The sequence below is a fragment of the Syngnathus acus genome, chromosome 2 (genome assembly GCF_901709675.1).
Source record: "Syngnathus acus chromosome 2, fSynAcu1.2, whole genome shotgun sequence".
Taxonomy (NCBI): Eukaryota; Metazoa; Chordata; class Actinopteri; order Syngnathiformes; family Syngnathidae; genus Syngnathus; species Syngnathus acus.
In genome coordinates this window covers 9,959,212-9,975,497 of record NC_051088.1, presented here as the reverse complement: position 1 = coordinate 9,975,497, position 16,286 = coordinate 9,959,212, and the positions used below count along the sequence as shown (strand labels likewise).

General features: G+C 39.2%; 3 protein-coding genes across 3 annotated transcripts; 1 reads left to right on the top strand and 2 right to left on the bottom strand.

Moving 5' to 3' along the window:
• The first annotated feature begins 1,559 nt into the window (after nt 1–1,559).
• Nucleotides 1,560–3,673, top strand: ndufa4l2a (NDUFA4 mitochondrial complex associated like 2a). Its single transcript, XM_037242915.1, has 4 exons — nt 1,560–1,732; nt 3,010–3,095; nt 3,309–3,369; nt 3,447–3,673. The coding sequence occupies exons 1-4, from the start codon at nt 1,688–1,690 to the stop codon at nt 3,501–3,503; spliced, it is 249 nt and encodes an 82-aa protein (XP_037098810.1). The 5' UTR covers nt 1,560–1,687; the 3' UTR covers nt 3,504–3,673.
• Nucleotides 3,674–8,060: 4,387 nt separating this feature from the next.
• Nucleotides 8,061–11,216, bottom strand: LOC119117591 (neurexophilin-2-like). The gene is made up of 2 exons (XM_037243894.1): nt 10,664–11,216; nt 8,061–9,036 (listed from the first exon to the last, which is right to left on the bottom strand). The coding sequence occupies exons 1-2, from the start codon at nt 10,739–10,741 to the stop codon at nt 8,200–8,202; spliced, it is 915 nt and encodes a 304-aa protein (XP_037099789.1). The 5' UTR covers nt 10,742–11,216; the 3' UTR covers nt 8,061–8,199.
• A 138-nt stretch (nt 11,217–11,354) lies between these two features.
• Nucleotides 11,355–16,182, bottom strand: stac3 (SH3 and cysteine rich domain 3). Its single transcript, XM_037243906.1, has 13 exons — nt 15,871–16,182; nt 15,288–15,319; nt 14,782–14,860; nt 14,412–14,565; nt 14,230–14,327; nt 13,881–13,941; nt 13,658–13,755; nt 13,496–13,565; nt 13,321–13,370; nt 12,854–12,936; nt 12,675–12,726; nt 12,227–12,364; nt 11,355–12,084 (listed from the first exon to the last, which is right to left on the bottom strand). Exons 2-13 carry the CDS (start codon nt 15,293–15,295, stop codon nt 11,977–11,979), a joined length of 999 nt encoding a protein of 332 aa, XP_037099801.1. The 5' UTR covers nt 15,296–15,319; nt 15,871–16,182; the 3' UTR covers nt 11,355–11,976.
• Nucleotides 16,183–16,286: the final 104 nt, after the last annotated feature.

Below are 16,286 nucleotides of genomic sequence, written 5' to 3'. Positions count from 1 at the left end.
CATCTGCAGTCTAATAGCCTTTCATGTGAAACTGCCAATGTTCAAGCTTCAAACCTTCTGCCATGCAGCCTGTACTGTTTCTCCTCAAACCACGCACGCACAGGGGTAGAGGGAGGTTAATTGTCGGACAACCACTCTTGCGAATTATGACTGCAGGATGTTTGTCTCAAATTTAACAAGGTTGATTTAAAAAAAAAAAAGGAGCAATGTTTATGTGTGTGTGTTTAGTGCTTTTTCATATGCTGCAACGCTTCTGATGGGTAAGAGTAAACTGCTGGTGCAACTTCATGACACTGCAAAAAGGTTCAATTTAAGTTCAGTTGATACTTTTGTTTCTACTCCATTTTGTTATATAATTCCCCTTGAAACACTTTTTGTTTCAGGCCTAAAGTCTGATGAACCTCTACTAATAATACAAGTCAGCGTTACCCACTTGAAGCGCAAAGCTTTCTTGCTACATCATGCAGGTTGTGTTTATTTTTAAACAGGGATCTCTTTGCGTCAATTAGGAGGATTAATGGTGTGCTGCAGTCTTCCAGACCAGTGGTCACACTAAGCACTCTTCTTTAGGACAACAGACCAAAGAGTTTAGTGACAGAAATGCTGGCAAACAATCACAAAGACGAATAAAATTTTTGCCGTATAAATTCAATGTAAACTCATAGTGTAGTACAAACTATAATGGGTGTGCTCACTTTTGTTAGATGCTGTATGTACATTTTGGTGTTTGTGAGTGGCCAGGCTCATATTTTCACAATGTGTAACTGGACACTCACATACATATTTACATTGGGTATGGAAGGACGGGCAAATGTTTGTGCTTGTTCTTGCTCCACCTCTGATTGACAGTTTTCCAAAAACATCACAATAAACACAATACTGTGCTGATTTGCTTTCTGATTAGACTCCTAATGAGATGTTGGGTGCAGTCATAAGTATGTTTTTGGTTACCTTAGTTAGAAGGACCACTTCAAATAATTTGGCCTTGATTGGAGGTTGAAAACACTTTACTGTGTGTGTGTGTTTATTATTACTGCAGTGTAGAAAATAAATGCTATATTGGCACATTTTCAATCTCAGTGTATTTTTGTGTACCTAGTAAAGCTCAATTCCAGTTTTGTTGACATTGGTTTGTTTGATTCTTCTTTTACTTTCTGAAGCTGCTGGAGCTCCATTCCTGCCACATTTTTTATTTGTTTTTGCTGCTCTCCGTTGGTCTTCGGTTCTCATGAGACTTCACATCTTCCTGCGTCTGTAACTGATACGTTGGGAGTGAGGAGATCTTTATGGATACCGATGTTTGTATGCCTTTCCATTTCCTCCAGTTTGCTCCCAAAGGGCCCCTGAAGTCAAGGAAGCAAGGGAGTAAATATCTTTTGCTCTCTACAGTAGCTTCCACAATTATTTGCAATATTGTAGTTAAGTAATGTTTATGAAGATGTGTCATAAAAACCTTGAAAAGAAAGCAGTGGAATTGATGGTAACAACAAGAGATCAGAGGCAACTGTAATCAGATATAAAGGAGCCGTTTCTCCTCCTCCTCCTCTTCCTCCTCGCCCTCCCTCCCTCCCTCCCTCCTTACCCAGTGCAACAGGTCTAGATGGGAACTAACGATTGAACTAACTGAGACCGAGCAAACGCAAAGAGCTGATTTAAATCCCTCTTTGTTTAAAGGTCGTGCGGTGCAATGATTTTTCGGACAGCGATGGAGCATGCCAAAAGGCACCCTGGCGTGAGTATTCTCATTCATTACTGCATTTTTTGAAAATATAATTGCTTACAAGTTATGAAGCATGCTGACAATGCATATAATGCCGTATGATGAAGTTGATCCTAATAAGACGTCAGCAAAAAAATGTTGGTAAGAAAGAAAAACCCAGGAAAATTGTAAATGATAAAAGAGGAATGAAAATCAAACATTGCCTTTTTTGTAGTCCAACAGAATTATTTGCAAAAAAAGAACTCCCGTCATGGACAAAAAAAAAAGCAAACTTAATATTTATTGGAAGTTAATGCTCCAGGTGTCACGTTTAAAAGCTGCGTTCTCAAGAGTTGATGATTTTGTTTCTTTGAGAGATGCGCAACTGAACTGAAATCAGAACTCTTCAGAATAGTCCAATGTTTTCTTTTTCACCATTTAAAATGCATGTTTTTGCTCTTGTTTTTATTAGTTTGGAAAGCCTTGATAGTCTTCATATTTCATTCTACCACACATAGATTCAAGTCACCCTGCGCGGGGACAGATGAGATGAAAATAAACTATTTTGCCAACTTCACTTGCATATTTATAAATAGACACAAAACTGTTCCTACTTTAAAACATTTGAGGAGGATAAGTTGTAATTGATTTCGACAAGTTCGGGAACAGTGATGGAGAGCAATGTTCACTTCAGCTCATAAAAAATAGGAGCCAAAAGGGTTGCCTCTATGCATATTTTTATTTTGTATATTTTTCATTTACAGCATCATTTCTCCATCAATTGACCCTCACACTAGTGTTGTTTTCAAAATCAAAGCAGCAGGTGCACGTGTTTGGAGGTCTAATCGTATCTCATCTCATTTAATCTGATTCCTTAAGTTAGTTGGCAGCGTGCACTTGGAAAAACAGCCGCGGTGTGACAGGCGTGCGAGACTCAAAGTGGTGCAAACAGCCAAACTGACATAATCATTTGGGGCGAAGTGGGGGTTCCAAGTCTGCGCCTGCAGGGGAGAGGATTATAATATACGTATATATATTTTCTTGCATTTCAAGCTTCTCTCTTGACAGAGAGCTCTTAGTTGAGACCATGTTGTTTGTCAATGGTTTGCGGGTGGGAAGAGTGCAGGTTCTCCAATCCCCCATCATCACATCGCATCACATGACAAGTTGTTCGTCAGGCAATGATACTCAAATCAAATCACATGAAATTATTAGTAATGCTTTAATTCACTATGATTACAATTCCATCTCAAATTCCACGATTGCTGCTGTCATTTTTTTTTTCTCTCTCTGTTTTCTATCTCTCTCAGCTAATCCCTCAGTTTTTCTTCATCTGTTTGGGAATGGCCGGTGCTAGTCTATACCTGGTCCGCCTGGCCAAAGGACCTCATGTCACGTAAGGATCTTGACCTGGTGACACCGTATAGTGAATTGTGTAAGAAAAAAAAAATGTGTTGCTTAGGTGAAGAAATGAGTAATAAGGGGGATACGTAAACTCGGAATTGATGGATTAATTGATTGGCACATTGAGACATTCTTTTAGTCTGTCAAATTAAAGATGATCAGAGATTGTCAAATGATCTCTGATGTGTGTCTCTGTGTGTTTTAGCTGGAATAAAACCAATAACCCTGAGCCCTGGAATAAACTTGACCCTACATATCAGTACAAGGTAAAATAATAACCACACACAATGCATCAAGACAAGACTAACAACAAGCCTCTGAATCTTCTTCTTTTCTGCTTCAGTTTGTGGCCATCACCACTGACTATGAAAATCTGAAGAAGGACAGACCTGAATTCTGAACTCCTCCACGTCCAGGCAGACCATACAGTCACATGTAAATCCTCTAACCTCATCAAATTTAAGTCCTTTCTAAATGTATTAGAACTGTGATTTGTGATTTTCCTCTTCAACTCTTATTCGTCCCCATTTTTCTAACCAATTCAAAATAAAGGTGACATATTAAAGAAAATACTTTTTTTTTGCTTTGATTACCAAATAAATAAAAAGGCCAAACAGTTAGAAGTTGAATTTTGGAATATTTGTCAGGACTGAGCACAAAAGCACAATGTGAGCTGGACTCTATGATTGGTGTCAGATAGAAATCTTTTTCCATGATATGCTATATAGTAGGTCCATCTGTTTACAGTGCCAGTGTGTGACTGTGTGTGTAGTTACCACCCAGAGTGTTGTATACAGCAGATAACAATATCCTGTGTGTACACATGCTTGTCATCATTCAAACGTCTTTTGATCAGGAGTGATGCAGCGGTCCCCCCTGCACGGTTCTGTTCTGTTGATACACTGAAAGTCAACATGCTTGTCCTCATTACGGTTGCAGGGGAGCTGGAGACTATCCTGACTTTTTGAGAGGATTAATGTTATTAGGCTCATTTTTTTTATCACAGTAGTGCCCCGAAAAGTAACAACATGAATAATCTGAATGAATTAAACAAATTTTTTTAGCTAGTCGAGTTCAAATGAGGTAAAATAAGCTTACACGCAAGGAATGTCAGTGGGTTTAGGAGTCTTCCCTGAGGGATGCCCAAACGCCGCGTCAAAGCAGCACTCAGGTCGTGAGAAGCGACGCAGATGCAATGCGGATGAGACACTATTTGTTTCGTAATGCTGCTTGTGCGTCTCTGAGGATATGCGTATCCTCGCGTTTGTTTGTGCGCAATTGCCAAGGACCGGCCTGAAAGCTCATCTGACCTTTGAGCCGTGCTTCAGCTGGTCAGCCTCTGTGGACGTGACACATTTCATGGGGGAACTGGAAAGGCTGAGCTCGAAGAGCAAAACAGTGAGACATGGAACAAAAGGTCCATTCATTTTGGGGGCAAAATAAATATTTAATGCTCCAGTAGGCAGCAGGAGCTTACAGTAGACTTTTGCATTTTTGACTAAAGCAATTAATGGAAATCCAAAATTACTAAAAAAAAAATAAAGTTTAATAACGTGACCAAATGTTTTGTGCAAACTAATTTAATATTGCCTCCAAAAAAAGGAAAGAAAAAGGAATTGCAGGCCCAGTACTAGGAGTTTGGGATTTTTTCATTATTGTTATCATTTCATTTTTCTTTTGTTGTGAGAGACGTTTTTTCAAAGTTCAATGAGTTTTAATTAGGAGGGGTTGATTACTTTTGACTGGTTGTATTAAAAAAAGTCACAAAGTATTGTATAATCAAGTAAATTGCAATTCCCAAACGACCGTTTCACCTTCTTTCTTCTCTGAAACAGTGATACAGAAATAAATACATTTCAAATCAACACCAAAAGCTCATTTATGAAAACATCGACAAATTTGAAAAGGACATTCTTACTATGATTGCAGTTAGTTTGTCAGTTTTATAAACTTATAGCTTCAGTTACATCTTTTTTACGCATCCACGTGACCCGGACTCTGAACAATTCATACGTCCTGCCCCTCCCGTGCTGACAGCAGCATTTATCCTGATTGCCCGTACCTGCGGCTCCTTTCTCCACACCTGATCACAGCTCATTGGCTACTCTATAAAGACCCAGCAGACCCAACCCTCGGTGTCAGTTCGTTCTTTTATGCTACCTGTCTGCTGTTTCTTCCCCACTACACTGTTCCCTCCAATAAAACCCTATTTGGTCCAAGCCGCCCTGTCTCCATCTGTGACACTCATTTTTATCTCCTTTACAAAAATGTTTCTTCCCCAATTTCAGTTTTTGTTGATTTTTGTTTTGTTAGTTTTTATTAACTATAGCAACCAGTACATGTTCCAAAAGACTGTGGTGCAAGGAAAAGAAAAATTATTGCAAAGAAGAAAAGACTTGCAGTGCAGCAAAGAGGACAAACACCACCAAAATGGACAGCTGGAAAGAGTAAGACAATTCCTTTTTTTTTTTATACATGGGATAAAACGTCAGCTCCGGTGCACCGCAACCATTTATTTACTTTCTTCCTTGCGTGAAGCAGTAATTCCAGATATCTCTTTTTTTTGTCTTTGCACTGTTCCCAAGTGTTATTTCACTGAAAGGAAATGACAAGAGGAAATGCCAGCAGTGTACCATGCTGGTTCTGTGTCAATCTACAAAGGTCCCTCCCTTGTTCTTTTCAACATTGTCAAAACAAGTAACAGTTGGTCAGGAATCTACAAACAGTGCACAGATGTACAAAGATTTGCGATGCTAAAGAAAACCAAGAACGCTTACAATACTCAAGTGCCGTGATATAAAGTCTGGGGTTTAGTTCCCAGAGATTGTGACAAAGCCTGGTGCCCTCAAGAACTTGAAGGGGGGCTTAGTGACAAAAAGCCAAATACCTGAACGTACTTCCGTTTTTAAGCGAACAATACAACCCAATTCAGGCAGTGGTGAATACTGCTTGAAAATTTACATATTAATTTGCATTTTGAGTCAATAAACACCGTTTTTACAAGTAATTAAATCATAGTACTGTACTTCTAATTGCATGTGTGCTTCTGTGAAAAAACAATTGAGCAAGTTGTTGTTTAAGCGCTTAAGCGCTGAATTGCCCGCTGAGCTCCAAGTCGCCATGCTCTCACATGGTCAGTGAGTTAGTCTCCCCATCTAGGAAGGTCTTGGCCTTTAGCGCCGTCCTCTGGAGGCACTCTGCACTGAGCAGCCGTGAAAGGGGACAACATTGAGTTTGAAGAACTATCAAGCTCTGATGGCAAACTGATGACCTACTTTCGAATCTGCTTTTTGTATGTTTGGTAGCATCACTGTCCAATGTGCTCTCACACGTTTATTCACACAAAAAGAGCATTAAGATAAGTTTTTTTTTCTTATTGTCATCCTTTATTATTTTACAAACTTAATTGGCCTTCTCATGCACGTTCTTTTGTGCATTCAACAAATGCAGATATTTTGACAAGACATACAGTAGTGTCACCATGCAGCCTCAAAAACTGTTCTCATTATACTTATGCATGCAGACAAGGTCAAAAATTCTACTAAAGCTTTTATTTAGAAGTGAAATCAAAGTCCACGCTGCACATAGTACAATTACAGAATAAATCCCAATGCTAGACAGCTATAGGCAATTAGAATGTTTGTCTTGCAAACACAAATGACAAAAACTGGCAGAAGCATTTGAATGAAATCAGTTTCCTGAAGAATTGACTAACTAATGTAATGCTGTCGTGAGAACTCGCCCTCAGAGCAAAACCTTCTGTCAAATCTTACTTGCAAAACCTACGGTGAGAATGGAACTGCGGGAAAGGACGTCAACTTTTTTTCCCCCTCACCATCTCAGTCCGTTTCTGCCTCTTGTGTTCATCCTTGCTGTCACCAGGCTTCCTCTGCTGCATCCAACCTGCCAGAGATGTCTCATGCCTTTAAACTAAGCCTATGCATGACAACTGTGAGACACTAAAAAAGGACCATTTGGCATCTCTTCGTAACTCAAAACAACTTGAAGTGAATCCAGACAAGCAATCATTTATAAAATACGTTGTTTTTTTGAATTACCAAATGACAATTGATAGAACAAATCATAAGCGGCTTATGGCAAAATTTCTCATTAAACTACAAACTAAACACTTTTTGGCTCTTTTGTTGTTTTTTGCGTGATTGCTCAGCTTGTGTCGTTTGTAAACATGGCGAGCAACCCTGTGCAAAAAACACTTTCATCACACCAAATAATACACTTTGCACCGGGGGGGTTGGAAACAAAAGAGTGGAACTAATGGGCCTTTTGAAGTTCTAAACAATCCCCTGAATAAAAGGCAGCTAAAGGCCTAGATGTTTTTTTTCATTGGCGTGCTTATGGAAGATTATGAAAAGTGTAATAGGAATATGTTTTGGCTTGTTAGTCGGCTTCTAGTTGTGTGTTGCTTTGTCCAAAAACACAAAATTATTGTTGCGGCATAAATGAAGTGTGTCTCCTTTCATCTTTTGACTTCATTATGTTTCCTAAGCCTTTGGTGTATGAAGTATTGGGTTCAAATGTTGACAGAATCTTGAAAAAAAAAATAAAGCACAAGTTGCTTGTGCATTTAGCAACGTGTGCTCTTACAAGAATGAAATAAATGAGTGAATGCAAGCTTTCCCGTGGACTGCAGAGTAGATGATACAACTTCCTGTGTATCATGTGACTTGTGGAATATTTAAATCTGTTCATAGTGGTCAATTAGCACCCCAGGACTAAATGTATTTTTACATTTCAGTCTAAATTTAGGAAGCAGGGAGAGAAAATGTCATATAAAAAAATAATTTTTGGAATGTATTAAATCAGATCAATGCACAGGTCACTTTGCTTTAAAAAAATATCTCACAATTAATTGTATTGTTCATATATACTAAATAAAATAATAAATATAATTATAAATAATAAACTTATTATTATATGTATATATATATATTATTATTATACATGTATATATATTTTATTGTTATACACGTTTTTTTCATGTGGACACAAATTACATTGAATGGCCCATTGCACACTGTCTCCATCCAACCTATTTCAGAAACTGAAGTAGTTTTTAATTCTCCACTTAGAACCAATCATCCAAAGTGTTGCTGGCCCTGGTCTGGCTGAAAGTTGCGGTCCGGGCAAACTTTCTGCACTAGCCTGTAATCGGTACCAGTGAAGGCGATGAAGATGCAAATCACCTTAAAAGGTTTGGCGCAGATCCATGCAGCCTGTGACTGAGTGTTTTCTGAGTAGCACGTCTGACCGGGGTCATACATACAGGGCTTGGTCTTTTTGGACCGGTTTGTTCTCTGGTACTCGATGCGGCAGTTGAGTTCAGTCGTCACCATTAAGTCCTGCTGCTGCTGCTTCTGCTGCTTCTGCTGCTGCTTGTGCCAGTCCGGGGAGGTGGAGCTAGTGGACTGAAAGTGGGAAGCCAGGTCTGATAAGAGGACCGAGTTCCTTGTCTGAATACTTGGAACTCTTGGATCCAGAACCTCCAAGCCAACAGCTTTAGAAGGTGGAACAATGCTGACTGATATGTTCCCTAAATGAGAAGAGTTGTGGCGGAAGTAGACACTGAATGTGCCGTTGATGTGGTCCACGATTTTGCCGGTCACCAGAAGACTGAACTTTAATGTTTTCACATTGAAATAAAAGTCACCCCAGCCCAAAATCTTCTTGGCCTTCGGAGGGACTTTTGAATGAGGTTTGGACTGATGTTGATCGAGTGCCTGGGAGAAGTTCTGTGGCCAGCCGTACGGGCCGAGGGATCCGTGTGCGGGGGATTTGTATTTGGTGGAGATGATTTGTAAGTGCTTGGAAATATGCTTCACCTTCAACGCCGCTCCGACAGCAGCTCCTCTTTCTCCTTCATCTGCTCTCCATTGTTGGCTTGGAAAGTCAGACGCGTTGGTTGTTTCTCGGCCCTTTTGAGGAGGAACATCACATGCATGACAAGCCACTTAATGTGATATGTTAGAGCTGATTCTAGTTTCAAATACAAATAAAACACAGTGGAACCGAAACAACAAAATGAGTTTTATTTCAAATTCTGCACTATATGAATATGAGCTGTAAAAAATGTTATCTACTGAATTTGGGATTATTGTAAAATCCTAATTATAGATTATTCATTAATTATCCTTGTTTACTACTATTATGTGCTTGTGGAGCAAGTATATATCTCCTAGAATAGCAATGCTGACAAAAACACTAAGTCATGGCTACCAAATGAATTATGCCAATGCAGTTGTCATTCTGGACTTCCTCTCATTAAAAACATTTGTAAGTAAAACTTTGGCTAGAGTGTAAGAGACAGGTTTCACTTTTTAATGTATGGAGAGAACGAAGCAAAACTTCCCAGCAGCCCACGGTGGTTTACATTCTCCTCGATATTTTGGGAATAAACATCTCCCATGTGGGATGTCATTAAGTGGGATCACCTCCAGCCACCTCGGCCACGTTACCGATTCACATCGGCTTCGTCGCAGGCAGGCTCTGCTGTTATATGCTATGCTCTCACTGAGCCCAATTAGAGTCTAGAATGTGACAACCATGTCAGTGGATCTGTCACGCCAAGGCAGCGCAATGGCTTCGGAGTGAGAGCTATAGTGGATGCCAGCCCAACATTGGGAGGGGATGAAGAATAAACACCTAAAGCAAGCCTGAGATGTGGAAATGATTTTGCCAATTGTTAGATAGGAAAAGGTTTGTCTTAAGTGATCATATTTGCATGGCCACTGGTTTCCAGGCATCTTTTAATGGAGCTCAAATGTCAATGAGGCACAGTTGTGCCCAGTAGGGGAAAATTTACTGGGGTCAGCAACTTTTTTGAACCTGAGACCTGGCTTCTTCTTGGGTACTGACCAAAGGAGTTGCTTACCTTTACTAACACTGGTTAAGAACAAAATATAATATGAGTTGGCTTTATGTTTTCCTAAAAGTATTTTTGAAGCTGATTTAAAAATTGTCTCCACACGATGTACGTCAGAAATCTGGATTTTTGTTCATGATGTTTATGTTCATGTTTTTGTTCATGATCCAATCTGAGTGTTTATGCTCTGATCATGTTGGCGGCCTAATTTGGATATAAAGATATCCCATTCCGTGGCTTATTTTAAGATTATTTATGCTGCCGTGACGCATAGCCCAACTATGCTACTTGACAACAAAAAATATTAAATGTGTCATTTGCGGTGTAAATTCAGCTTCAGAGGTACATCATCTCGACAAAACCGGGCTCTCACATAAATGATGAAAAAAATACGAATCTAGGCAATCTGTTAATCTAAGTAAAATATCTACATCAGTGAGATATATTTTTGAATCATTTGCCAAGAGGCAAAACAATAATGACACAAAAACACACCAGACTGTCAGAGAGGAGTGTCATTTTTCAGGTATGAAGGCATCATATCCGTCAGTTTCACCTGAGAGGAATTCTATCACGATTCAATCAAAACCTATTCTTGGTATCATTATGTAAATGTCTCAGGTTGCAAAAAGTACTCTTTAACTCTGAAGTACAGTAGTCAAGGTTGTTTGTTAACTTACAGCCGAAGGGAGAAGCCACAGGCAGGTGATGGTCAACTTCAAACCCATGGGCACCATCTTGCACAGCCAAACATCCATTCAGAGAGGAAGAGAGCAAGCCTGACTCAAGAATATGACTTTCACTGAGTTGAAGCCTCCAGACTAGTGAGGACATTCTGCAGCGAGAAGCTGAATCCCCCGCCGCTCTCCCCCGCCGCCACTTTCAAAGTGAGGTGTCCCCCCCAAACACACCCACGTCTCTGGTGGGCTGTGGTCTGACAGCCACCCACTGTCCTTGCACATTTAAACCACTGCAAGGCTGATAAAGTGGATTCATCCATATAAGAGGATTTGTAAAATTTATACTGACAAGTCAGCTAATGTTATGACAAATCCGTCTGTGTAAAATGGGGAGAAGCCATTGCATTAACAAAAAGTTTGATATTGGAGTAACTTGTGCCAACTGATCAACTATCAACATTAAGGACCAACAACCCTATAGGGTACCCTGAGGGATATCACATATATGTACCTTTAGAGTGCCCCTAATTGCACAAGGGTACATGTACCCCCTACATGTCATAAATATGTACCCCTAAGGGAACTTGTCATATAATAATACATGTAGTCCAATGTGTAATATGCACTGTTGGTTGAAGTTTACCTCAATTTTTCTCAAGTTGTTTGAATAGGTACACTTTCTTTCCTCTCATTTTGAAATACAGCCCTTTATTTTGCAAATGAGAAAACAATATAATGGGACACATACATAAGTTTAATTATGTGTTTGTCTGACGCACACTTCTGAGGATGCAGGTTCAATTCTTGTCTTCCTGGCTATGATTCTTCCGGTTTGCTGGCACATTCTGAAAACATGCATGCTATGGCTTTACTCGAGGTAAAATAATCCAGAGATATAAATGGGAGGAGCATGATTGTTTGTTTAAATGTATGTGACCTGAGATTTTTATTTTTCCCATATTTTTTAATATTATATTTGTGCTCACCGCTCAAGGGCAACTACCACTAGGATAGGGGTTGCATAGAAAATGGATGGATGCTTGTTGTTTAATTGTTCCTGGAGTGGTAATTGTGTGCTAATTGAAGTATTAAATTGACTGTTCTGGAAAATAAATACCAGCAACCACATCTCAAATCATATCATCTCACCATTTGCTAATATTTAAAATATACAGCATACTCTTGGCCATCTGCTGAAATAAAAATATTGACTTTGGTGTTTGCACACGTTTTGATATTTCGTTTTATATTATCTTCATATATATATATATTTATACGTATATATATATTATATATATCAGTATTCTTTCTTCTTATATCACAGTGATCTCCTGGAGCAGATTGAGGGGGAAGTAGCCCAGTTTGCGTCCAGTGCTGACCTTCAAGTAACCGCCCTTCTCGTCTCCCTTCTTCACTACAATCTGAAAAGGCAGAGCAACAACGCCACGGCCTGGTGATAAGAAGCACTTGCAGCAAAGTCTCTTGGGTTGCACATTTAGCAACATATTCAGGTAGATATTGATTTAATGGCTGGTGAAGAATGCTAAATTGGTCTTTTCCTACCTGGTCTTTCTTCAATGTGATCTGTCCCATCTCTCTATTCCCAACAAAAGAGCGTGTGACCTTGTAAACTCTTTCTGATGCACGCACTTTTATGAGGTAGTTGGTAGGGAAATAGCCACTCTTCTCTCCCATCTTTCCCTGGGAAAAAAGAGCAAGCATTTCATTTCATTAATTCATTTTCTACTGATAATGCATTTTTTATGGAGTAGATTGTTTTTTTTAGCTTGTCTTTGATGCATCCATATGATTCTGTGACTTGGGTTAACTTCACTGGGGCGCAAGGGCACTGGCCCCTTGTAAAATATGCTTTGAAAATTGATGGATGAATTCTATTACCCTTTTAATCCTAATGCTTTTTTTCCCATTTTTTTACTGTAGTCAATTTCATTTTTATAATTGTATATACACTATCTTGTATATAAAGTTGGATTGAAAGGGTTGACCTCACCCTCCACCACTCTTCATTGGAGTCATCTAGGACTGTGATGCGATCACCAGGGCTAGGATGAAACAGACAAGATATCAGCCTCCTTGTTGTGGATGCACATTGATATTTTATCACATGTTATTCATTTGCAGAGGATAGCTGAATGACCGGTCAATACATTGATGTTTTGTCATACTTACTGAAAGTCCAGATCATCCTTTTCTATGGCCTTGAAGCGGTAGAGAGCCAAGTAGTAGTGCGACTGGGAGAAGGTTCCTTTTTGCTGTTTAAAAAGAAAAAAGCACAATTGCATAATAGTACGCTACATTGACGCATTGTAAAAAACAAGATAATATTAGCCCTAATAAATAAATACACACAAAATGTCTTCATGGCCAGGGAATGACAAGGAGAACAAGTTAGTTTCAAAAATGTTTGAACTAACAGGGATTCTGACCCAGATCTTTAAACTGAGACATACAAACTAACCACTAGACCACCATGCTGCTCATAAGTCTACTAACATGTATAAAGCTTGACGTTGTATCTTTATTTAAAAATACATTTGATTTGTAAACTTTCCATTCCACAAAAATGCAAACTCCTAGGTGAAAACCAGAAACATTTAAATTAGAAAAATGAACATTTACTAAAGCATTTAGCTTACCTTGTCATCTGCTTTTTCTCCTCCTTTCTCTTTCTTCTCTTCAGGCTTGCCTGTGTAACAACCAAACAACAGATTCATTTCATGAAGGTTTTGTCACTCTGATCAATTCCATGCTGAGTCCCATGTCTAAAAGTGTATATGACGTGACCTCATCTGGGGCCTTGAATTTTTGTACCTTCTCCTCCATCCTCATTTTCTTTTGGTTGTTGATTCTCATCTTCCTCTTCCTCCATCATCATCATCATCTTGAGGAAAAAGAAAGAGCTGTTTTCCTTGTATTACCACCGCTAAGTAATTAACTGGAAATCATTTCATAATCATAAAACAGGTCACTTACATTTTTCTTGTCATTTTCATTCTTTTTGCGTTCTTTATTGGCCATGATGACACCCACCCTTAGGGTGTCAAAGACCGGGTCATTCCGATTTGGGTTGTCTGGTTGATGATAGTTATGGCACGATGACAGCCGTTATCCGGGTCGTGCAACAAAGAGACAAAAATTAAACCCTCAAAATGATCACTTCACAGGCATTTTATGGTTTAACGTGAGGAAAACCCACTTGAATCGGGTTGGTCGCTGCTATACAGAGGGGAACTGTAGGCCCGTCTGAAGCCAGGAGGCTACAGAGACAAAATGTGCAATTTCATCATTGTTGTATTTAGAAATAACAGGTGTAAAAATGGCCGACTAAAGATACCATTCGCACTCACAAACACAACTACGGGCAATTTAGAGTGCTCAGTCGGCCTACCATGCATGTTTTTAGAATGTGGGAGTAAAGCTAATAAAAATTGAGAAAAAAAACTATCTGGATCCAGATGGTTTTATTTTATGCAGCCGCTTGATTCTGTTAAATTCTATTCCATGTGCCTTACATATCAACCAAGACACAAACAAGAGAGACTCACTATTTTGCCAAAGCACTTCTGGAACTCCACATAGGACTGGCATGCATGGTGGATGTTGGTCTTGCAGTTTTTACACCTCAGAGCAAACTTGTTGTTCACTGTGGGATCAGCAAATCGAGTTAGAGATACACCTGAGCTTTAAAAGAGAGTCATTGAAATTGTCATTATATGCCTTTCCATACAGACTATCATGCGAGCGCAGACATCACAGAACTTGGGCTTCTTGCAGTAGTGGTCCTTGAACTTGTGGGGCTTGTCATTGATGCGGATGACAGATGGGGGAGGTTCTGGTTCCTTCTCCTCTACCTCAACTTCCTCTTCATATATAAAGTATACCTGCAGACCACACAAGAAGTTGGATGATGTTGCTCCTAATGATAGAGAAATTGGTTATTTTCTGAATGCCTTCTAAGATTAAGTTCTTTAAAAGTGGCAGTACAAATAGTGCCAGTGCTTTTTGGAGTTGACACCACCCTGCGTTCCTGTCTATTTTCGAGCGGGCGCCCCTGTTGACTTTGTTGGCTTCGCACAAGCGATGACTGTGTCACTCACCGTGTCTCCATCCTCCTTCACAACATTGTCAGGAACGGGAGGATTGTCATGAATATCCACCGAGTTTTTGTCATCTTCCCTGGTAGATGAGACAAAACACGGTCTTAGGAACAGTATTAAACGTTTTGAATATTCACTGCAATGTTGTAAATTCTGTTTTAAATATTTGTCCAAGTGAACTCCTGATAATGGAAAAAAAAGAATACTTTTTCATCACATGGTGCAGAAAAGCCCAGAAAGGCATCAATTTGCAGGCTGTATTTCTATATTTTTTATTTGTATTTTTTATTTATTCACACAATGATTAGTACTAAACCTCTCACATAGGTGTGCTAAATCTTCTCATATGAACAGAAAGCTGTATCAGCATCACATTTAAATAGGTTCAATATATTTTAAGTATTCTTGTGACTAGAAAGACAGCCAAATAGAAGCTATAGGCAAACAAGGACGCTTTTATTCCCATGGTAATTGTAACCCAAATAGATTCCTGGAAGGATACTCACTGGTCCATTGTGTTGTGTTACCACTGCTACACCTAGAATGATAGACAGTAGATATATTTAATATCATATTTTGCTTGTTGTTGTTGTCATTATTATCCTTATTATCATTTGACCTTGCAAATATAGGAAGTATATATGTATTAATATCAAGTACAAATATAGTACAATTAATTGAAAGATAGCACAAGAGTACTACTACTACTGCTACAACAATTACTACTACTACTACTACTACTACTAATAATAATAATCAAATATGGTAATATACTTTATTTTAAAGAAAATTTCAAACCACAAAGTCAACTTACAAAGTAGCAAGAAATGATATGACAGACAAAAACAATGTTAGATGTGTTTCTTTCAAGTTGAACATGCACGTTATCCATGAGACATACATTCACATTGCACTTGTGCCCTTGACCTAAATCATTCTAGGCTACTGAAATTGAATCTCACCACGGCCAAAGTTGGCACATGGTTGTCAAAGTAAAAGCAAGTGGTAAAAATGTATCATTGTGTTGCTGTTGCCTTGTTTTTAATTTGTAACAGTCATCTCATGTAAAACAAGCCGAGACATGCATACCTTTTTGTGGAAAGTCACAGCAGAAGATTGTGCTCGTTCTGTTCACGAGTAAATCCTTCAGCTGCTGCCACCAGTGTTTTGTAAGGGGGGCGTCAGTGGATCAGAGTCCGATAACCCAGCTGACTAAGCAATGCCTTCTCTTGGCCAATGCTTTGCATGTCTTTAGTTTGCTTTAGGTGATTTCCAAAATGATTCCCCAAGTCCTCATGTGAGTTGATGGCAGGCTATGGCATTGAATGTGTTTGAATGTTTATCCAAATGCCAAGCTGAGCACTCATGTGTCAGGATGACTGTTTGGGACAGCTGCGGACCTCAAACCGTGGTCCGAGGATGAAGAGAAATTAGATACCTTGTCTACCCTTCCATCTTTGTCACATGTCTCATTTCACCTTTTCCACTTTTTTGAAATAACCAAA